Source organism: Onychomys torridus, chromosome 20, assembly GCF_903995425.1.
Source record: "Onychomys torridus chromosome 20, mOncTor1.1, whole genome shotgun sequence".
Taxonomy (NCBI): domain Eukaryota; kingdom Metazoa; phylum Chordata; class Mammalia; order Rodentia; family Cricetidae; genus Onychomys; species Onychomys torridus.
The window spans coordinates 38,062,111-38,086,280 of NC_050462.1; the positions used below are offsets into that span (position 1 = coordinate 38,062,111).

The 24,170-nt window shown below is 40.9% G+C and overlaps 1 protein-coding gene across 1 annotated transcript in view; it reads right to left on the reverse strand.

Annotated features, from left to right (window-relative positions):
• Positions 1 to 24,170, reverse strand: part of Cand1 (cullin associated and neddylation dissociated 1) — a 38,883-nt gene that overhangs the window by 11,424 nt on the left and 3,289 nt on the right. Inside the window, exons 2-10 of the mRNA XM_036169675.1 lie at positions 16,552 to 16,695; positions 10,357 to 10,511; positions 8,757 to 8,880; positions 7,115 to 7,371; positions 6,729 to 6,834; positions 5,485 to 5,630; positions 2,733 to 3,025; positions 2,156 to 2,297; positions 346 to 1,839 (exon numbers count right to left, since the gene is read on the reverse strand). Of these exons, the coding sequence (XP_036025568.1) occupies positions 346 to 1,839; positions 2,156 to 2,297; positions 2,733 to 3,025; positions 5,485 to 5,630; positions 6,729 to 6,834; positions 7,115 to 7,371; positions 8,757 to 8,880; positions 10,357 to 10,511; positions 16,552 to 16,695 (2,861 nt within the window). The remainder of the gene's footprint in view (positions 1 to 345; positions 1,840 to 2,155; positions 2,298 to 2,732; positions 3,026 to 5,484; positions 5,631 to 6,728; positions 6,835 to 7,114; positions 7,372 to 8,756; positions 8,881 to 10,356; positions 10,512 to 16,551; positions 16,696 to 24,170) is intronic.

The window sequence follows — 24,170 nt, forward strand, 5'->3', positions numbered from 1 at the left end:
GGGCTGGAGAGATGGCTCAGAGGTTAAGAGCACCGACTGCTCTTCCAGAGGTCCCAGCACCCACATGGTGGCTCACAACCATCTGTAATGAGATCTGGCACCCTCTTCTGTATACATAATAAATAAATAAATCTTAAGAATTACCCAATCAGGCTTTATCCTTCTCAGAACAGTCCCTTGAATATCACTTCACATTACAACACATGCCATACATACATCACATACGTGACTTTAACACACCAAAATACAAAAGCAGATGGTTTTAGTTCCTCAGTGGACATCTTTCAAGGCAACTAAGTCCACAAACTTAGAGGTAAGAACATCTAGACGCCCCTAGATACCCACCTGATATCAAATACCCTTTAAGCCGAGGAAGGAGCGTTTCAGGATCTATAAGAGTGAGCTTCCCTAGACATTCAGCGACAACGTTTCTGGTGCCTTCCTCTGCACATTCACAGTGCTTTAGCAGCAAGGCCCAGATGTTCTCAACATACGGCTTAAGGCCGGCCACTGACGCAGAGCTGATGATCTCTTTCAAGGAATGAAGCAGAAGGTATTGCCTCTTGGGCTGACTGGTTATTTCTTGTAGTACAAATGGCAGATACTCAGGAAGGTTGCCTACACTAATGCTGCCTAGTGCGTAGGATGCAGCTGATTTCACTTCTTCACTAGGAGATGAGAAAGCCTCTAATATTACAGATTTCAATTCCAACTGCCCACTTAAGTCAATATGATGTCCAACTTCTCCAAGAGAAAGGAGTGCTAAGAGACGAATAGAATCTGTAGACCTTGAATTCTTGACATCTTGAATAAACTGACCCACTACAGCAGGTCCCTCTTTAGGGCATGCTCGGGTAAGGGCAGCTACACATTTGGCAATGGAATAATAAGACTGCTTATGTGTGAGAGCTGTGCTCTGAGAGTAAACTGGACCAGTCAGCATGCGCAATAAATCCATGTATCCTAGATTGTTTGTTCCAGTAACAACCAGAGCTTGGAAAAAGTCTAGCATGGCACTAAGAGCTCCGCCCTGCAGTAGAGGTGATCTCACAAGTCCGATCAGTTCATTGAGAATAGCTCCACTTATCTTTGAAAGGGAAGAGGGATAGACTTTTGCCAGGGTAGTAAGAAAGCTGATGGCCATCTGCGAAACATGCATGTCACTTTCGCTGATGAGAGGAGGGAGCTCGTCGAGGACCGCATCGATCATGGCGCTCGTCAAGCTGTCACTGTAGTTTTTAATCAGAATATCTAGGGCCGAAAGGGTCCCCAGTTTCAAAGCTCTCTGATTTTTCCTGAGAAACGAAGCAAGGATGGGAACTCCTTCTCCCAGGACAGGCCTCAAGTCTATCTTCAAAGGTGACCCGGCAATCAGTGTCAACGCTTTCACTGTAGTTAGCCGGGTAATTTCATTCTTGAGTCTCTCCAAGAAGATCTGAAGTGTATTTGATAAGTCAGGCCCCAAATTGTCTCCAAGGTTGCAAATAATTTGTCCCATACAGGAAATAGCCCTTTCCTTGACTTCCTGGTCAATATCAGCTGCTTTTAACCGCTTAATTGTACAGGTAAACAGATCTTTGATGTAAGGAGTTGCATCAAATGAGGAAGGCTGATCTAAAGGGCGGATCACTTTAACAAGCTGCTGAGTGACAAGAAGTGCTTCTGATGTGATCTTGTAAAATGGGTCTCCAACACAAGCCACCACCGGAGGGACCAAAGCCTGCACGTGAGGATGGAACACTTGAGGGGAGTGGTTACAGAGGATTACGTAGAGGCATGACAGTGCATCAATCTTCAAATTCGATGAGCTGGATTTATCATTCAGTGAGAAAATGATTCCTGAAAAGCCAACAAAAACATCTAATCATTTCTATGCAGTTCTCAGAAATAATTAAAAAACAGCCCCTGAAAGAATGTTACAATTTCCATCTGCATAAAACCTCTAAAACAGCAGATGCCTTACAATCTATATATAGAAAATAGTAAATCCCCTTTACTTACAGGGGGATGACTTCATGTGTTCAAATGGTAACAAAGTGTTATAGGTCCAAATTGTCACAAACTTCCCTTTTAAGCAAAACAATCCTTCAGGCAGATTTAAGTGCGAAAATGAAAAGTACTTAATAAGTACCCCAAGAGACTGTCCCCCACATACCTGGTACAAGTACAGGGATGTGCTGTGTTAGTGCTCCAGGTAATACATTCACCAGTTCAGTTAACATGTTAAAACAACACTGTCGGGTCTTTACACTTTTTTCTTTCATCTGTTTGTGCAGAGCTTTAACGATGTTGGGAACCTGCAATTGTCACATACTTATCAGCCAAAGGTACTTCCTCCATATACTTAATATGACTTACAGGACAAAGCCTCTTTCTGGTCACATTTCCAGTCCAGCTCTCCAATACTGCTGCGGCAGACACTATTATATAGGAACCCAGTTTAAATGTACTCATGCACTGTACATACTGTACTATAACTATATCTGCTCGACAGCATCAAGGAACTGGAGAAAAACTTCCTAACAAGCAACAAGTCTTCAATGACTTCAATCACTTCCAACCAAACATTGAAACATACAATTTGTAAATAGAAAAACACAAGAAAGGAAATTATGGAGAAACACCCAAATTGGTGTTGTTGTGTTTTCCTCTCCATCGTCTCAGCGTTCCCGTTCTCCTTAAGAACAACTGTAAACACCACTGTCAACGCCGTTCAGAGCACACACACTGACCTGACTCTGAAGCATTGTTAAGGGTGTTTCTCCCTGTTCCATTGCATCAGGGTCACACAGCCAACTCTGCACAGGACGAGTTTGCTTCAAAAGAGAAAGGTACGCATGAAAAACATCTGCCTTTACATTCTCTTCGCGCTCTTTAAACCTGGATATCAGCGCAGGAGAGACGGTCTTGTAGAACTCGGGTAGCATTTCATGCCTTGTGCTAACTACGGCATCCAGGCACTTAGCAGCTGCGCGTCTCACTTTCCAGCTCATGTCATCATCATCACTGTATTCATCATCACTCCCTAAAGGGAAGTTTTAATGTTGAACAGGCTATTAATGGTAGAGAAATACATAATTTAATACAGAACGTGAACTGCTATTTCAATGAAGACAATTAGTCCGTCTAGCTTTAACATCTACAGCAACAGGTGGCTTTTAAAAAGTAGATAACAAAACAGAACTCATTGCAACCATGCCTGTTTCAATCTGCTAAGCACTGTCTTGTTAGGAAGGTGACAAACTGGCTTACAACCTTTTTATCAACAATGAATGCCTAGAAACTCACAAATTCCTCAGTCTTTGAACCAAATTCAAGACTCAATAGGAGAAGAAAAAAAACAATCAATGGACATTTATAAGATGATCTATGAAACAGATTTGGCTACAGATGTAGTTAAAAAAAAGTTATGAATAAATTTCAGCAAGAAGAATCCTGTTACTGATTTTGTACATAGCTTTTCACTGAACCTCTTGTGTATGCTATCGGAACAAAGATATGTTTTCAACTTTTGATCAATTTGCCTAAAGAAACTGGACATCTATCTTTCATAAGAAAAGCCAACCAAATACTGCTAAAATACAAGGCATCACATTCATTTAACAATACCTATTTAAAAATTACAAGGTAGCACCAACATAAGACAATTTAACAAGAAAACAAACCAAATTCTTTCTTTTGTCAAAACATCATGAAAACTGCATCCTAGAAATATGTTTAATAGAAAATTAACAAATGTCAGCTGGGCGGTGGTGGCGCACGCCTTTAATCCCAGCACTCGGGAGGCAGAGCCAGGCGGATCTCTGTGAGTTCGAGGCCAGCCTGGGCTACCAAGTGAGTTCCAGGAAAAGCACAAAGTTATATAGAGAAACCCTGTCTCAAAAAAAAAAAAAAAAAAAAAAACCCAACAACAACAAAAACAAAAACAAAAAAAACCCAAAAATGTCTTAATCACTGAAATTGCAACACCACGGTTGAGTAATATTTCTAATTTTAAAGCAGCTGAAGGACTTGGGTTATTTAGCATGATAAACACCAAATCAAAACCTGTAACATACATTTCATTCGTAAGGCTTCTCTTCCTTAATACAACACATTTACCAAGTGACCACTGCGGGGCCAGCATTACCCTAGACACTACCCTGGAAGCATAGCAATCCAGGTTACATTTGCTAGTCTTCTGGAAGATTGTATTCTAATAGGTGGATGATAATCTGTTACAATATGTATGAAAATGATTAAGTGTGCTAAAATAAAAATGCTAAAGGGGTATAAAGTTATACCAAGTGAGGGAAAGTTCTGGGGTGTGAGGAATGAAGGAGTTAGTCTAAGATGTAAGAGACTAAAGAAGAAGCAGGGGCTGGAGGAAGGGTATGGATATTTTAGTTAAGCAATCAGGAACATCAATTAAACAATCATGTATGAACCCAGATTTACAGGAAAGGTATAGAGCTGAGCTAATTAATAGATACTAAACTCAGAAGATTTAGGTGATGAGACCCAAAGGAAAATTAAGAGTATAGTATTACAGGTAGGTACAAAGATTTAACCCAGGCATATCCTTATTTAGTGGTCAGAGATGAGTAAGAACCACAACAGAAGAAAGACAGAAGTGTGATACCCTGGTCCCTGGATGCTAAATAAGAGAGGGTAACACACATTTTCAAGCATTTACAATCGTGTCCAGTATTGGACACGCATTTAAGACAGACGAGGAAGAAACAGACGGAATAGCACTTGTGTGAGGGAAGAAAGCTGCTGTGGAGAGAAAATGGGGAGTACCTGCTAGAGGACTAGATAGAATTGGGGCGATGTATTTGTTTTTCAGATGGCTTAAATCAGATTTTATATAAGATAGATTTTATATAAAAAATTATCACATAAGTTCACACAATCAAACTAAAAACTAAGAATGACAGAACACCTACTAACCAATGTACTTAAGTCACAGAAATGTTTACATTATTCATGAACATTAAACAGGCTCTTAAACAATATTTAGCATTTCTGAATACCAACCAAACTACCCTGAATATGTATGTATTTAGATTCATTTTTCAAAAACAATGACTCATCTTGCACAAATGCTTTTTTTTTTTTTTTTTGGTTTTTCGAGACAGGGTTTCTCTGTGTAGTTTTTGCACCTTTCCTGGAACTCACTCTGTAGCCCAGGCTGGCCTTGAACTCACAGAGATCCTCCTGGCTCTGCCTTCCAAGTGCTGGGATTAAAGGTGTGCGCCACCACCACCCAGCTCACAAATGCTTTGTAAAAGAAAGTATAGACACCGGACTAGGGATATAAAGAAGAGTGTTGTTATCCACCACTTGGCTTAAGACTCCAGGCTTGAGCACCATGAGAAAAAAAGAACTATTCTAAGGAACAAAACTATGGTACAATCTGTAGTTCCACGTCGTCTTTCCACCTCTAACGCTGGCTTCTTTTATGAAGTAACAGCTAGATTGCGTCTATAAAACTTGAGATACCTTGATCGTCATCATCTCCACCATCAGCATCCATAGCATTTTCATCTTCATCTTCATCATCATAATTGTAATTTGGATCATAGGTAAGATACTTTAGACAAATGTTTATAATGGTAGAAACATGAGGATAAACTTCCTTAGGGCATCTAAATATAAAGATAAGAGCTGCTTTGAAACACACACAAAACTAGACTTTTCTTCTTGCTTCAGTTACTAGCAATAACACCAAAGTGGTTTCTGACCACTTACATTTTTGTCCCACGAGCGTCACAAGATATTTCCCTTTCAAATGATGTTTAGTTTTAGGATGTGTGTCCCCACACAAGTAACTACATGGTTCAAGTGGGAGCAGTACAGAGATCTTTAAGTCATTAGCACTTGTAAAGTAAAACTGTTAATGAACATTCATTTAGCATGGTCTTCTCTCTTTCTATGCTAATTATCAATAAAAATACACATATGCCCACAGAGTCAAAATTAAAGGGGCAATCCGTAGTTCTTAATAAAATGAATCTCAACATTCCCAATTTTCAAAATTTAGCATGGAGGCTGGAGCTCACACCTGCCTGTAGTTCCTGGACACCTGATACTTTTTTGTGGCTTCCATGAGCATCAGGCACACACATGGTGTAGGCATGCATGTAGCCCAAACACCCATGCACATTATAGCAGTAATGATAAAGTATTTTAAATTGGCATAACTATAAAGGTGCTCCCTAAACCGTGAGGCAAAAGGGCAAAGTTCAGACCAAAAGCAGTTAGTATCAAGACTCCATCCAAACAGACTCTATTAGCTAAAGGCAAATGTTCAGCTAATAATGCCTTCACACAATTTTTATTAAGATTTTATAAAGAAAATCAGAGTCCATGTTTCCAAATTACTGCACCTGTATTGGCAAAACAGGTGTGACAAATCTAACACACAAAGGTTGAAAACATTAAATCTTCTATGCTTCTCTTTGGAATATCTGCTGTGACTGCAGACAGACTATATTACATGGCATTTCCCCTTGTCTGAGTGTTCTAAGTTCTATAGTGACAAACATGTTCAAAGTAAATAGTAAGATGGCATTTGTTACAAATATTCTATTAGCAATCAATCACTACTTAATGAAAAATTAGATAAAATACATCTGAAATCCTGTTATTTCTCTTCATTTACCTGATCTTAATTATTCCAACCTTAAGGAAAAACTTTTCTAAATACAAAGATTTTAAAAAAAATACAGATATTAAAAACTCACCTTCTCACAAATGATTCAAAAGCTTGAATGCAGTATTCTCTTAATTCATCATCATCTACATTACAAAATTTTACCACCAAAGGAATTATCTTCTCAAGGTATTCACCTAAGAAAAGCATATTGCTTCTTAAAACCACACACTTAAATATTTAAAAACAATCTCTGGGGGACAGCCAGTGAGCGGGCTCAGAGGGTAAAGGCACCTGCTGCCCAAGCCTTGATCCAGGTTTAATTCCCCAAACCCGTGTGCAGGTGGAAGGTGAGAACTGATTCCAGATTTGCTCTCTGACCTCACATGCATGTTGAGTCACACATACATCATGCACAAACAACATACAGACAACTGAAGAAAAGAGACAACGTTGAAACATTTAAAAATGTCTTACCTATTCTATGGCCAGCTTGCCTACTAATAGCAGCAATACATTGGATGTAGGTCCTTGTTGTTGACATGGAGTCATTTTTGGACAACTCTGACAACAGGTGTTCAATGAGGTCTACAAAAACTATGTTCCCACAGCTCATAACTAGATGACCAAGAGCAATAATGGTTCTTTTCCTCACTGCAAGTCTAGGACTCGTCAGCTGGGGGAGTAGACAGGTCAGAATTGAAGGATGGAAATTTACAAGAAGTCCTCCTTGCCTTAAAAAAAAAGGAAGGAAAGAAAGAAAAACAGAAAGAAAACAAATAAATTCAACATGCCAAAGCAACGCTAATATGTCTAGACTCTAAACTCAATGTACATACTTAGGGTACAAATTAGGTTGAGACAAATTGGAACTCAGAGTTAAGAAAAGCTGACCTTTCATTGTACCTACCACTGCAACTGAAAACCCTAAGCTACGGAGACCAACTCCTGGAAGTGAGGCCAGTATCACCTACTACACACAGGCTGTGAAAGCACCAAACCAAACGAAAAGCACAATGACCTTGTCACTTTCCTCCTTCCACGACTTCAAAGTATTTACTACTTAGTCCTGTTTTTTTTTGAGCACTCATGACATCAAAACCCAGATGTCTCTGCATCCTTCTCCCTCTTCTTTCCTTTGTCCATCGCACGCTCAGTTTTATTGGTTCATTTGCTCCCCAAATTGTGTTTCCCAATCCCTCAACATGCACGGTTAGCCAACAGTATTCATAACGTCATGGGTCCACAGTACCATAAGCAAATCACACAGGACAATAGGTTATCACCGCTTATCAATTAAGTGTAGCTTTCCACCCACCACAGCAGGACCTCCTACTGCCTTTGTATTTATCATGGACAATCAGACTATAACAACTCGGCTCCAACATTCTGACACGTGTGCGTTCTACACCTTAGCACATTTAACCACCCAGGTGCTGCCCAGTCTTCAAACTACAGTATTTCCATAAAAAGCTTCACTGAACCCAGTCCCGCTTAGTCCTGACTCCCTATAGCTTTTCAGCCATCTCCCTTCTTATCTCCTAGAGTCAACCCATAAATACTCTGTATGACAGGGCCATAATACCCTCATCACATATAGTTAATATACACACAATTTCTCTATCAAAACTCTCAACTATTCTTATACTAAACCAAATTAATTACAAGTAGTAGTCACAAACAATGAAGAACTAATAATGATTAGAAACAGGACATACTGAGACTGAAATACCCTTTAAGGTTTATTTTCTTAGGAGTGGCTTATTTCTTCCAAAGCCTGCCTGCCAGAGCATGAAGGAAAGCATCAATGAGTGAAATCCAACTCCCGCCCCACAAACATGCAGTGGAAACACGGTTCTGAGAGGTTATTATTGTTTAACTGCAGATTAGTGACTTCCACTAAAACATCTCCTCACTGAAGCAGATTACTGAACATGAACACAATAATAAAACATAAGCTGCTAAAAAATGTTCAATCACAAACTTGAGACTTTTCAGAATCACAACATATCTGTGACACATAAGAATAGCTTACATTTCCTTTAACCACAGAAATCTAGGCCAAGTCTCATTCTATTTCTAACACACGTTAATACAAATAAACAGTGGGCACATTTACCTGCTCAGCATATCGGCCATAATATCCAAGGCCTCGAGCTGGACAGAGACATCTTCCTGCTTTGCTATTGCGCTGGTCAGGCGTCCAGTAATCTTCTTACACACATTAGCAGCTAGTGCGGAGCCTGTAGGGAAGGAAAGAAAAAGTTCAAATATGGTACATTCTATCTAAGAGCCGTACTGCTTACCAAATATCCAACCGACTAAACTTGGTCAAGACACTTCAGAGATCTTTGCTAAGGAAGACAATGTTACAACAAAACAAAACACCTTATTAGACCTAACCAAGAAACAGTAAGTGTCAAAGGGCTGCAGGAAAGGTGACAACCATCACCATTCACATTTTGCCGGGCAACTATTGAATGCTGGCTAGAAGCCTGTAGTGCTTGTGGCAAACAAATGCCTAGATTGAAATGCATCAAGGGTTTTCTGTTCTTGAACTTTTTCTAGCAACAGCTTTTATGTTCTGATATGTTTGTATCCCGTAGTTATTTCACACCAAATGGAGATTGTGACAGGCACACACACACCACCGCTTCTCTTTAAAGTAGGTGATGTGTTACTGATAAATGCCAGGAAAAGGGACCAGGTAACTTACTGTGAAAGTTAGAATCTCAATTCGTTAAAACCAGCCCAGGGCGGCATGAGAGAGAACGCGAAGACAGGTCAGACAATCCCATGGCGCATGCTCGGGAGCTGACAGACTACTGGCTGCAGAAGGAGAGCGAAGCAATGATGGCATGCTCTGGCAGATGAGCACCCATTTAAGATGGAAAGAATGGCTTTCCTTCTTGGGGTGCAAGGGATGGAACCCAGGGCCCTGTACATGGTAGGCATGCTCTACCACTGAACCACATTCAGAGGCGCCCCAAAGTGTTTCATCTTTACACAGCCAGGATCAAAACTTTGTGTGCTAACTTCATCTCTGTAAATTTCAACTGCGTGATGTCTAGACTCACTGAAGCGACTCAGAGCACTGATTGTGACAAGTACAGTGAATTATTAGTAGCCACAAAATGCACACTGTGTTACCAATCTCAAATCTTCCCACAAAGTAGGCATGCAATTCCCATTTCAGACTTCTAATTTAAACACTAATACCACAGTGAAAACCAACTGCATACTCACAGTACCTAGATAATTCTTGCAGAGGCCAATAGCTAATTACCAAATTCATTAATTATTAAATTACCAAGTAACCAAAAAGGGCTCAAACATAAATAAAAAGCTACTAGTACAAACTATTTCATAGCTATGCCTTAACTTTTAAAAATTTTACATAATAAGCTTTGATGAAAAACCTCAATCAAACTTGGTACTGCAAACTAATGAGAAGTCGCTAGGGTTATCTTTTCCCACACTGCAGAGCTGCACACACAGTAGCACTCTCTCTCTCACCTGTACAACATGCAGCACTATTAACACCCTGCTTCAACATAAATACCCTGCAGAACTGACTCGGCATATTTAAATGTCATTTACTCAAAAGTTCCACTTGTGTTTAAGAGAAATACAGCTTCAAACCAGCCCTCTCTGCCTTGGACCACAGAGGGAGGGTGTATCTCCATAGAAAGAAAATAAGACAAAGCACGCTTGCTCACCACTGGAAGCCGGAGGAAGTTCTCCAATGACCGTTTTAAGGCCAATGCTGGAAATATCCCGCAGCTGCTCCTTGTCGGAAAGCATGTTTGTGCAGAGGGTGTCAACGATCGTCTCCACTTGGTACTCTTTAACTTTACTCACTAAAGGGCCAAGACTGCAACAGAAAGGAGTTCTTTTAACATCTAGACAAACACATAATAAACAGAAAAAGTAACTGTCAATTTTAACCATGGATGCCTATATCATAAGTGATATGTAACTGAGGATGAAGGGGAACTGACTGATAGGCTTTCCCCACTGATTTCCAACAGAGTACCAAGAAACTGGAGATGGTTTCCATCCTGCATGCTAGCCCTCCAAGCACACAAAAACAAGCCAGCAAAGCTTTAGGAGTCAGGTGCTGCTCACAACAAGATTTGCCTACAAGAAAGGCTCCATACAATGTTACACTGCCAACTTAGGGCCTTTCTTGTTATTGTTCTAGATTCTTCTCATTTCCTGTCTGAATTTTAAAAGTACAGTGCACATCTTCTGTTTGGTACTGGTGTGTTACTCCTGCTGGGTGAACCCTTCCATGAGGATAAAATCCTTCTTGTGTGTCCTGCCCAAACACTGGAGCACATAGCAGGCATGTTCGGTATATGACTATTCATCAGGAAACCACCTTTAGTCAAGATTCCTGATGAAGAAGGCATGGGCCCTAAGATAGAGGATTTACTATCAAGCTTATGAGGTAAGAAGAAACTCACGTAACTATGAAATATAAAAAGGCACTAACAATTTTACAGTTTCCTAAAACTTTCACATTCAGTTTTATTGGCAGACTTATAAGTGAGTTTTTTTTTTTTTTTTGGTAGTAGGCTTTGAAGAGATAGTTAGGAAAGAAGACTATTTCAGTAGCTCTCACTCAGGTAAGCAACCCTAATCAATACATGGGTCACCAAAGTCATGAGACTTAGTGGGGGGGGTAGGATGTTACAATATATACAGGGGGAAAAAACCAACAAACCACCATTTCTAAAGACCAGAAACTACAATAGACTGAATATATACTGAAAGAAATGAGTGGAAAGGAGGCCGAAGAGACAGCTCAGCTAGTGGAGTGCTTTCCATAAGTACACACACACACCACAAACATAATAAATTATAGCCTCAAAAACAGTAGAGTACTATTTTGTATTTTTTTAAATTTTCTGTAATGTTTGAGGTTTAAAAAAGAATTCCCGTAATTTCCATAGACAGTTTTGTGTTCAATTCGTTGTGGGAGCACATGTCACGCAGTCTCCGGATAATTACTGGTGTGCTGATAAAAACATTAGAATCCAAGGAGGAAACAAGTCCTCAACAGCAGCATTCAGCGACAAGTCTGAACCTCAGGTAATGGACCGCCTCAGGAGGTCCCCAGACCACCCCAAGAGCCACTGCTTAAGCAATCGAAAGGAGTGGGTTGGTGGGAACCACACAAGACAAGCAAAGCAACTTCTCCAAATCCAACTGTATCAACGTTTACAAAACATGAATAGACTCCTGTACTGTGAAGCAATCACGCATTAGTTAGAGCAATTAAAACTGTGTATGCCCAATCACTGATAAAGATGGAGCCCTAGAGCCCTCTTTTCCACAAAGGCCTTGACTTTGCTTCCATCTTTGCTGGGCACGTATGCACAGCAAGCAGTGAGTTAAGAATCCCCTCACTCATGTCTCCACCTGTGTTAGTTCCCATCTCCTAATGTCCTCCTTCTACCTTCTGGCTCTACTCCCCACTCGGCCTTTTTAGTCACAGGTGAATCCAATCTCTCTCCTTACTGCAATAATCGGGTACTTATCACAACCAACTGCCTGCCTAGTTTGAGTAAAGGCTTCCCTATTGTTTAACAAGTATCAGTCATTTATTCACCTTTAACAGCATAGACTTTTAAATGCATGCGAAGAAGATTGATATTACTAAGAATGGCAAAACAGTATCACAGAAACCTTAAAATCCCTCTCAGTCAATAGATTATTCAAACCAAACTCCAGAGAAGATCTATCTCCAATACCCAAAAAATAATAACCACGACTTAAAGAGAGAGATTCACACTGAAGTGACCGTTACGTACAAAGCTCCAAGGATTGAACAAAAATGAATGTAACTAACAGATAAGAAAAGCCATGGTTCCTAGTTGAAAGACAGAACAAGGTAGTATGCGGGTTCTTTTCAAACATTCCTCCAGCTTTGCCATAATGACACCTGCAGTTGAACATGCTGACATTTTAAATCTAGAAATTGACAGAGTGATTAAAATAAGGGCTTTTAAAGAAACAATATAGTCCCAAGAAAGGGGGGAAAAAAATCAAGCTAGACAACGTAAGCCACATTACTTCAGACTCACTCTATATCATCATAGCTCTCAGAAGTATTTGACACCATCTGTAAACATCTGTCACTGACATCTGGGAAAGCAGAGGTGGTACTGGGCAGCAATGAAAACGGGCAGGGATGTGCTACACAGACACAATAGTGGGAAAGCCGTGACAGAGAACAGTGACAACCTAACAGCTTAACACTGCTGTTAGGACAGAGACGGGTCGACAGAGCACAAAAGTCTAAAGCACACACTTTCATACTCATCCACTTTCTTTTTCAAAGATGCCAGGTAAATTCTGAATGCAGTCCAGCAGGGGAAAGGAGGATCCCTTCAACACACAGTGCTGCAACAGCTGCCCATCCACATGGGAAGACGTGAACAGCTCTGATCTTAACATTTTCCATAAAATTACCTCCACACAGTTACAAGAAAATCTTTGTAAACTAAATCAAATTATTTCTTAGGACATGAAAAAAATAACTACAAAATAAACACTTTGAAAGTTAAATCAAACTTAAAAATCAAAATTAACCACAGGTCATCAAATTAGAAAATATCTACAAAATAAATGTCAATGGATTGATATAAAGACATACTTTAAAAATCCTACATCTTGGCCAGGCAGTGGTGGCACATGCCTTTAATCCCAGCACTCCCGAAGGCAGATCCAGGCAGATCTCTGTGAGTTCGAGGCCAGCCTGGTCTCCAAAGCGGGTTCCAGGAAAGGCGCAAAGCTACACAGAGAACCCCTGTCTCGAAAAACAAAACAAAATCCTACAACTTGATAATAAAGATGAGTCCAATTCTAAAAGCTAGAAAAGTCCATAACCCAGCAAACCCACACTCTGGCCAGAACACATAATAATCAAACAGCTCCTAGAACAAGGCTCTCCAAATCACTTGGGTAAAGCTCATGAACTCAGAGAGACTGAAGCAGCAGTCACAGGCCTGCATAGGTCCGTACCAGGTCTTCTGCACATATATTGGTGGGGGGTGGGATGAGGTTGGGGGTTGGCTTGAGACAGGGTTTCTCTGTGTAGCTTTGCGCCTTTCCTGGATCTCGCTTTGTAGCCCAGGCTGGCCTCGAACTCACAGTGCTGGGATTACAGGCGTGCGCCACCACCGCCTGGCCTCCCTTTCGCTTTTTTGACAAACAGAGGTACATACACAGTTGTGAGCAGTCACAAATACTAAAGTGACCACAAAGACCACAAAGACCAGCTGCAGGAGGTGCACGGGTATGAGAGGCTAATGTTCGGTCTAATGGGCATATCCAAGAAACCATTTACAGATGTACAGATATGTTTAGTGAACAATTCGTGTGCTACTGGCAGAACCCGTGGACTCCTTTATGACCCCATCTGTCTAGTGTTACCTCTCCTTTTCCACCGTGTTTCCTAAGGACAAGGTGCTTTTGCTACCCTCTGTTATTAAGACTCCATTCTGAGCCTTCTTTTTCCATTTTCTTCTTGCAGTGGAAATACCCCACAGCTTTACCTTTATCAAAAGAAGGACACTCCACTTGGACATCTTCTAACCACACAGAAAGATTCTTACTATTTAGTCCTGACCATGACTTGGCCTTGCAATGACGGCTGACCTTTTGAACTTGACAGAATGAAGAAGTGACCTCAACTGAAGAAGGTTCATCAGATTGGCCAGTGGGTAGGCCTATGGGGGCATTTTCTTGACTGTCAGTTGACGGGCAGTATCATCCCTAAGCAGATTGGCCTGGACTGACTAGGAAAAGGAGCTGGATGTGACCCTGAGAAAAAAGCCAGTTAAGTAGTTTTTGTCTAGTTTCTACTTCAAACTCCTGCCCTGAGTTCCTGTTTTGGCTCTGCTCCATGATGGACTATAGCCTATAAGACGAAATAAAATCCTTCCTAAGTCACCTTTGGCTAGTGATTTACCACTGTAACAGAAAAGCTAACTCGAACAGTCGTATCTGCGTGTATCCTAAGTCCTCTAGGACTATAATGTAAGTCTCTTCCCCATTTTGTAATAGTGCCAGGGATCAACTAGTAACTCACACACTAAGCAAGAACTCTACCATCAAGCTGCATCTTTAGCTCCCCAATCTCTTTAATTATAAATGCAAAAACATAAAAGAGGTCATTAAGAGAGCCAAAGATTCACAGACTCAGTGGCACAAACCTTTAATCCCAGCAGAGGCAGGCGGAGCTCTTGGGTTGAGGCCAGCCTGGTCTACAGAGAAGAGTCCAGGACAGCCAGGGCTACACAAAGAAACCCTGTCTCGAAAAACCAAATAAAACGAAACAAAACAAAAAAAGATCAAAAGATTCCTGTACAAATATTTGCACATTTTGTCCTACTTTAAATATTCTTCCACTATGCGCAAGAGTGCATGAGAGAAAGTGGGGGACAAACGTGGGAACTCGAGACTGCATTCAAATCTTCAAGCTTGGCGGCAAGCGCCAGGACCTGCTGAGCCAAATCGCCAGGGATACAACACTGGTTACAGACCTGTCTTATCTTAAACTTGTAACGGTCTCAGGGTTACGTAAACCTGCACTGAAAGTCTAAAAATTCTATGTCAACCATTGATTGATTTCTTACCTTTTACAGGCTTTTCTTATAGACAAAAATCGAAGTGACTAGGCAAAAACTCATTTGAAAGCTTTATACAAATCCAGTAAGGCAGCAATGGAACAAAACTTTAAATGGATAGATACTGAATGACAGAGTTCACAAGTGAAACTACCTTCCTTTCTACATTAGTTTCTAAGACTTAGCGCACACAAATTGACTCAATAATTTTTTTTTTTTTTGTTTTTTTGTTTTTTTTTTGTTTTTTGAGACAGGGTTTCTCTGTGTAGCTTTGTGCCTTTCCTGGAACTCGCTTTGTAGACCAGGCTGGCCTTGAACTCACAGAGATCCAACTGGCTCTGCCTCCCAAGTGCTGGGATTAAAGGCATGCGCCGCGCCACCACCACCACCTGGCTCAATAATTATTATTTGTGGCCCTGAGGAAGAAGCTAGGGTATCACACATGTTAAGCAAACCCTCACCCATGAGCTGTTCTTCCAGGTCTCATTCCACTTCCTCATTCTGAGCCAAGGTCTTACTAAGTTGCCAGGTAGGCCTTGAGTCTGGAGACCCTCTTGCTTCAGCCTCCTGAGTACCTGGGATTACATGCAGGGCTTAAATTTGCTCAAAAAGAATTTACTGAGAACTCAAATTCTATACTCTTACGCATAAATGCAACTGCCAAGAACCGAACTAGTAAGAAGTGCTCAGTAGAAGCACACTAAAAACAACTGGAATTTCTGCAATTCCGAGCAGGTTCTTGTGATCACAGCATCACACCAAGTTCACTCTGGTTTTAACCGTTGTCTGCCTCTTACTCGCCCTCCCTTCTTTCTTGCTCACCCGCCCCCTTTGGAATGAACCCCTTGGCAGTCCTGAATGTGTGATCTTCCTGCCTCGGCCTCCTGTGATTTCAGGCATGCACATGCAGTCTTTACTGCTGCCATTTTCTAAGATTTAAGTTGTTTTTCACTGCATCTCTGGTTTTGAATTTCACCTCAACTAGAGTAGGATTTCAAATGCAGACCATATCAAAACAAAACAAAACAAAAGGCCAGGGTCACATGAAAAGCACTGTTTCTGGATTTCTCTACATATACTTCCTAACAGCTGAGCAATCTCATGGAAGTCCACACTAATGAGATGAGTCTGTAAGGAAACATCCTGCACTCATCCCATGCCATCACTCAGCATTCACAGTAACTTGAACATTCCAACAGAAACTTTCAGAAAAGGGCGGGCAGCAGACTTGAACATCGATCGGTGTCTCAGGAGTGGGCATGCAGACCCGCTTACCACTTGACAGCCAAGTTCTGTACTTCCCCATTCTTATCTTCGAGCAGCTTCAGGATCATCTTCACCACTTTCCTCTCGCTGTCGTCATCCAGCTTGATGGAGTCTTTCTGCAGCTCTGTCATCAAGTCATTTGTCGCCATAAACCTGGTCCAATTGGAAAAGTTCAAACAACTCAGTCGGGCAGTGGTGGCACACACCTTGAATCCCCGCTTGGAGGCAGAGGTAAGAGGATCTCTGAGTTTAAGGACAGCCTGGTCTACACAGTGAGTTCCTGGACAGCCAGGGCTACACAGAGAAACCCTGTCTCAAACCCCTCACCCCCAAACAGAGACAGAGAGAAAAACATTGTTTAGAATTAATGTTGCTGGATACAGGTTGGTCCCATACAAATAAAGCACTAGGAGCTGCTGGAAGCCAAACGAACGTTTTCCCTAATTCCTGGCTCAACAGCTGGCAAGACAATTTAGTAAGTGATTAGTTTAAGGTAATTTTAAGGATAATTTCAATAATTAGGAATCAATATCCATTTAACACCAATGTCAATTTTAAACTACAAAAAGGCATGTAATTCAATTTTTATCAAGTCTTATTCAATTTATTTCAGGTTCCATAAAATTGCAATATTGAAGTCAAAGTTTTGATTAATATTCTGAAGTGGGGAAAATTGCATAATACTTTAATGAAGGTATATTAATTGTCTTAGTCACTATTCCATTCCTATGAAGAAACACCATGACCAAGGCAACCCTTACGAGAAAAAGCATTTAACTGGGGGCTTGCTTACAGTTTCAGGGAGTGAGTCCACTATCATGGAAGGGAGCATGGTGGCACGCAGGCAGGCACTAGAGCAGTAACTGAGAGCTTTACATCTGATCCACAGGAGAAAAGAGAGAGAGGCTGGGACTGGTGTGGGGTTCTAAAACCTCAAAGCTACTCAGGGTGATACATTGGTTCCAACAAGGCCACCACACCTCCTAATCCTTAGGATCCTTTCAAACAGTTCCACTCTCTGGTGTCTAAGCATTCAAATATGGCACCCCCAATGAGGCCATCCTTATTCAAAACACTACACAAAGCACTGAAAACATTTTAGCATGCTTTCCTTAAATAAAACACACTAAATACTCACTAGTTTACAACCTCTCAGCATTTTGTAATGCCAGTTGTTGAGTCCAGTAACAATAATCAATGTAAGTTTTTTTTAAAAAAAAAAAGGTAGACAATCTCAATAGCAAGGTGTTTGATAGTTCTGGTGGGTTCTACTGGATACAAGAATGGGTACTTCTTTTACTCATCGTCTACTTATTCACTGTCTAATTAACTACAAAGCCAAGACTAAGCTAAACACAAGCAAAGGGTCAACCAGCCTCCACCTTGACATCAAAAATATGTAATAAAGAAGCCTACTGATTTTCAAAACCCCAGTGATTAAGAGCTAAATAATTTTTAAAGTTGAAATGAATCAGCAAAGTTATCAACATTATTTTTCAATGTCAGAAAACCTGGATGAAAGTACAATAATCCCAAGATTACCTCTCAGTGGTGTTGCTGAAACAGACAGTTCTGGAAGTTTCTTTCCTAGTCCTATATAAAAACCTGCATAATAAATACTCTTGGAAGGAAGTTTTTCAGCCAGTCTGAAAAGCTAATTTGGAAGACTCCAGCACACTCTACTGTTCTAGGTTCTAAGGCAGAGATGACACATACACTCAGTCTGCTGTTTTTCATCTAATGGGACAGACATAAATGGACAAAATCTCATCCTTACAATTTTTTCCAAGAATGTATTAGTTTCATCTAAAGTTTCAAATATATTCATCTCTTTTTAAAATTATTTCTTTTATTCTTCTTACAAATTTCTAACACTAAAAAGTACCCTGGCATGGTATGCACACCTATAATCCCAGGTGCAGAAGGACAGGTCAAGGTCATACTCAGCTAAATGACTTTGAGCCTAGACAAAGCTACATGAGATACGTCTTAACAAAACAAGACAACACTTACTGAGACTGTCCAAACAAACACATCAAACAAAGCACCTGCTGGTTTAGATCTCAAGAGCAGGAACAGGGGGTTAACGGGAAGTTGTCCTAGGACTTATCTTTCTCTTTTGGTAAGGGTGGTGGGGGGACCCACAGAGCCCATCAGAATAATGCCTAGCTGTGCAGTGTGTCTGGAGCACAGAACCAAGTGGAGAGAAACTTAATCCGGGAGAATGGAAATGCAGGCTAAGGTAAAGCTAGAAATGATCCCAGGTATTCACTAATCATGTACTAAGAAATCAACATACCAGGCATTCTACAAACTGCTAAGGTTACAGGGGCTAGCCAAAGCAGAACCAAGTCCCTGCTGTTTCAGAATTTACAACACAATCCAGTAAGGGGAAATACTACAAAGCAAAGCAAAGTCCCATCACGGAAACTGCAGATGGAGAGATGGGTAAGTGGTTAAATGTGCTGAGTACTAAGGACCAGAGTTTGGATCCCAGCACTCATAGGGGGGTGGGGGGGGGGGGTGGCGGCGGCGCGCAGGCGGGGCTCACAGCAGTTAACTCTAGCTCCAAGGGATCTGATTCCTTATTCTGGCCTCTACAGGACACTCCCTTCCCCAAATACACACTAACGTATATCCACTCACACAGAACAGAAGGAATCCATTCACAAAAATAAAATTAAGAAATTTTAAAAGAAAGGACACCATCCTGATACCCCCACATCAAGGAATGCTGAGCTATGAGGAGAAGACAGAATTATTCTGGAAAAGGGAAAAAACTGACACCAGGTGATCAAGGGCTGGGAATGAAAGAAATCTGTAGAATATCCCAGAACTTGGGACTTTAGGTTAAGAGTACTGGGAAGCTACCCAAAGACATGTGGGGCAGAGCTGGGAAGAGAAATACTAGACTTCCTTCCAGAAGAGCCATTACCACACTTCGGAGAGCCAACCATCAGTAACGCAGAGTAAATGAGTGACTAACGGAAACCGGCAGGGGTAAACACAGTCAACTCTTATTACAAGGCTTACACACCTGTGAATTAACTTGTTAGAAATCAGTAAGCCCTACACAAATCCCCTCCACTCTGGAACCACCTGCAGAGAGCTGCAAAGTGATGACAAGTTCGAGTCATCCAACACTCTTCACTGCAGTGGGGCTCTGCTTTCAAACTGTCCTATCACAGACAACCAATCTTCTCCCGGGGTTATTTAGAGCTTTGTGGTCCACGTTTACACTTTCTGCTGATCGTTTTTTTGCTGCTTAACATGGCCCGCAGGCATAATCTGAAGAACTGTCTAGCATTCCCACATACAAAAGGGCTGTGATCTGCCTTCTGGAAAAAGCATGTTAAATAAGCTTCATTCATGCATGTGTTAAACTGCTATTGACTATGAGTTCACCGTTTAATCAACCATATTAAATAAAGTGTTTTTAAATGCAAGTAGACATAAAACAAAATTATTAACATATCAATTAATAAAAATGCAAGAATCAGAGGCTCACAGGAATCAAACTTCATAATCTCCTTAAAAGCAATGATTTGGGGTTCAATGTCTGCTAATTCAGATTTGAGGAAATTTTCCAGGACATGTCACTACACTAAACACTAAGGGGCAACTCCTTGTATTTGCATTTAAGGGGTAAAATTAATAGTTCTCTTCAGAGTGAATTACATACAGGTAGAGAGAGTAAAGAAAGAGATTAAGGGATTGCGTGCAGGGACAGAGCTAAGAGAAAGAAGTGGGAAGAGACTTAAGACCTGAATCAGAGAGCATCCCTGATGCCAAGGAAGAAGAGCAAAGGCTGTGGGCATCTCTGTGAGAGGCAGAATCTCCATGTTATGAAGCGGCACTGTTCACACCAGGGCGACAAGGGAGTAACCTGGGTTAACTCCAAACTATCCTGACTGGGTATGCCTCTAACCATAAGCAACAGAAGCAAACAAATTTGAAGACACGAACATCACAAATTAATGTCCCATAGCTCAACTTTGCCACTAGTCAGAAGCAGGGGCTGAAAATTTTTTAAAAAAACACAGTAGTCCACGCCATTAAGAAACCAACAATCTGAGGCCCACACCTAAACCCCAGTTACTACAAACTGATGAGATGCTTCCATCTACAGCATATTGCTTCCTTGGACTCAAACAATCTCAAAGAACATTCACTGCAGATAAGTTTATAATAATAAGAACTATCATATATCCCCCTCACGTTCAAGGAGTGAACACTTCCTAGTGATCCAGTTTTTCCACTGTTGAGGTATGTTCTCCCCATAACATTTATTGAGATGCAATCATGAAACTGTCCCCTTTCTGATAACATCCAATTTCAAGCAAAACTGCTTCCTTTTGCCTTTCCAAACATGCCTCAAATAAAGAGGTTCCTTCCAACAGCCTCTTTCTGAGACACTCACAGCTTTCAGAGGTACTAAATGATATCAAGGATGGCACTTAAGAAAACTTCAAGTGTGCTGTTTAAATACAAAACAGAAGACGTACACTATCTATTACATGAAGAGACTATTAGGGATTTTAGGAAGAGTGACTTTAATAAGTTCAGATACCAGTTTGATGTTCCAAGTTTTTCTTGCAGTCAATCAGAATTAGTAAGAGAGTTTAAAAAAAAAAAAAAAAAACAGCTAAGATTTTTAGGGGAAACAAATCTAATGGACAGAAGGAACTAAGGCCATGAGAATAGTTTGAGAAATATTTACTAGAGGAAGGCTAAAAAAGAGTTGCATCCAGGTGCTGTTCTATTTGCAATTTCCAGCTAACATTAATTTCATAAGCTAACATGAGGCTAAAGGCCCTACTCTGCAAGACACCTTACTCACACAGTCAACTCGTGTTTGGGGGCGGCGTGGTAGTGGAGGCCTCAGCATCAAGAGCTCCTGGGAAGCTCTTCAAATAGTCACTTACAAGAGTCAGAATCCAGAGCCTACACACCTGACTTACTCTACTGCTGGAAGAGTTTACTCATTCCAGGTCAATTCCGCACAAAGAAGCAGAAATGACATCAGAAAGTGGCATACTGTGTTGTACAACGGGTAACTTTCACTACTCCCCCTCATACATAAACACAACTTTACTCTTAACCACAGCAGAAATCTAGGTGACTTAGCCAGAATGCATCATGCAGCAATTACCTTTCAAAGATTTTGTGCACACACCAGCTTTCCCTCGTGTATTTACTAGACCTATGAATAAGCCTGGAGTAATCTATCTATAGAGACAAGTTTCCTCTGACATTCCTCTCTCCCCCTTCAGTATTGAACTCTCCTCACTGCTAAGCTGTCTGCACAAAGGCATACGGGAAGATCAAACAAACTGTAACCATCATCTATCTGCCTTAGAGTATGTACAAAGTATCCCAAATCACCTTATCATCTCTTTAAACCTGCTCTCAAGAAAAGGCAATCAAGGTGTGATGCTACACTTCTATGTTTATGTGAAGAACCACACTTTCAGCTACAGCAACAAGCCCTCCAAGCTCCCTTCCTACTCCTATGATTACATTTTCACTAACCTTCAGGTTTCCAAAGGGCAACATCCTCTAATATTTAAAACAATATAAACAAACTTTGTAACAACTACTGTCAACATCATAAATTATCTCAAGATTGTATCAAGCAGCACAGAATTGTTTTACAATGATTTCTTGAAGAGATTTCTCAAAATTCTTGCATGCTTTTTCCTTCCTTAACCTTGGAACTAAAAGGCAATTCAAGCACTACAAGCTCTCACAGAAGCCAGCTGTCCAACAACTAAGTAAAAGGAGTATGAAGACAGACCAGGTCCCTGGACTGAAGACACTGCTCCAAGCTTAAAGAGTTGTCGTTCTTAGAACTCGGGTTCAGTCTCCAGGACCTACACAGTGGCTCACAAACATCCATAACTCCAGTTCCCGGGGATCCAATGTCCTCTTCTGACCTGAGGGCCCCAGGCACACACACATTGCACATACATACACGTAGGGCAAACATTCGTGTGCACAAAATAAAATAACCCAAGTATTTTTAACAATCAGGTCCCTATTCTTAAGGACTCCAATGAACCAATGACTGTCCAGCTATAGGATAAATCATCTTCTCCCTTCCCCTCAATCATGTTTTAGGCCATGTGTTTTCATACTTTTCTCTGCCAAGAACTTTGCCAGCGAGACCTCAGTAAGATCAGCTCAGACATGACATCTCTTTGCTTGTCTGCCACTTACTACCAGACACCTACTTACTACTGACATTACACTCCTCTACAGTGAGGGTAACGATTCATCGAGCAGATTTTTGGGGGATAAGCAACAGAGCCCAAACTTCCCAAAGCTCTACTAAAGGAATTTAAACTATCTATCTTCCAGAACAAAACATTCCATCAACCTGATTTTAGAAGCAACTGAAATTTAAAACCTGACTCCGATTATCAATAAGTCAAAGTCCTGAGAACCAACACAGAACAGTTACCAGACACTCATGCATAAAGAGCAATCCCAGCTCTACTATCTGACTTCCAGCAAATCCTTACCCAATTCTTAAGTTTCCAAAATGTAATGGAGGTTGTTACTATCCACTTTACCAGAAAGGAGGATAACCAAAATCAAGTGGATAAAGCTCATAAGTTATCACAAGCCACTGAATATTTACTATTAATATTCATAAACGGGCCGGGCGGTGGTGGCGCACGTCTTTAATCCCAGCACTTGGGAGGCAGGGGCAGGCGGATCTCTGTGAGTTTGAGGGCAGCCTGGTCGAAAGACCGAGATCCAGGACAGGCACCAAAACTACACAGAGAAACCCTGTCTCAAAAAACCAAAAACAAACAAAAGACAAACCAAATCATAAATGGATACTCAGTTATCTATCACTAAAGCTCACTGTTATCTATAGAGCCCGCTGACTGCTAACTGTTACCAGTTCATTTGTACTCTCTGGTTCTTGCACACCCCTAAAGCTCTAGGGACCCAAGTAACTAGTTTATATTGATATAAAATCTAGGGGAGAGGTATCTGAGCACACTCAAGTGGCTTTTTGGGGGATGGGGAAGGGGATGTGGGGGGGGGGGTGAGAAATGTGAACTGCTCTAAGGTACACTGACAATGAATGATGTCTTTTTATTTTTCTTCTAAAGCATTACTTGAATTGGCAATCATTTTAAAAATAATCTTTCCCCCAAATCAAAGCAAGTAGGTGACAGGCATTATCCATCCTAGACATTGGGACATACCAATGTCCCCTCTCATTAGCTTCCAAGTTCATATTTCACCTCCTCACACTTCCTTTATTCACAACACCAGTACCAACCTTCAAAACACTAAAATTAAAGAGCTAGTAGAGTTTTTTTTTAAATAAAATAGTCTACTATTTAAATTCCACAAATAGATCTTTAAAAATATCCTAAAGTTTATGTTCACATTGTTTACCTTTTCTGCCTTAATGGACTGCACTGCTGTCTAAAAAGACCTAGCCTCAGGATTTTGTGACTACACATAATGAAGCCTTCTGGCAGTGAAAACTGAATCTCAAGTTACATAGGTTTCCCAAGACTTCACAATTTACAGCCAAGAAATCACACAGACTAGAACCCAGACCTGGTAACTGGACCTAATCCTCTGTACTGCACCATGAGAGA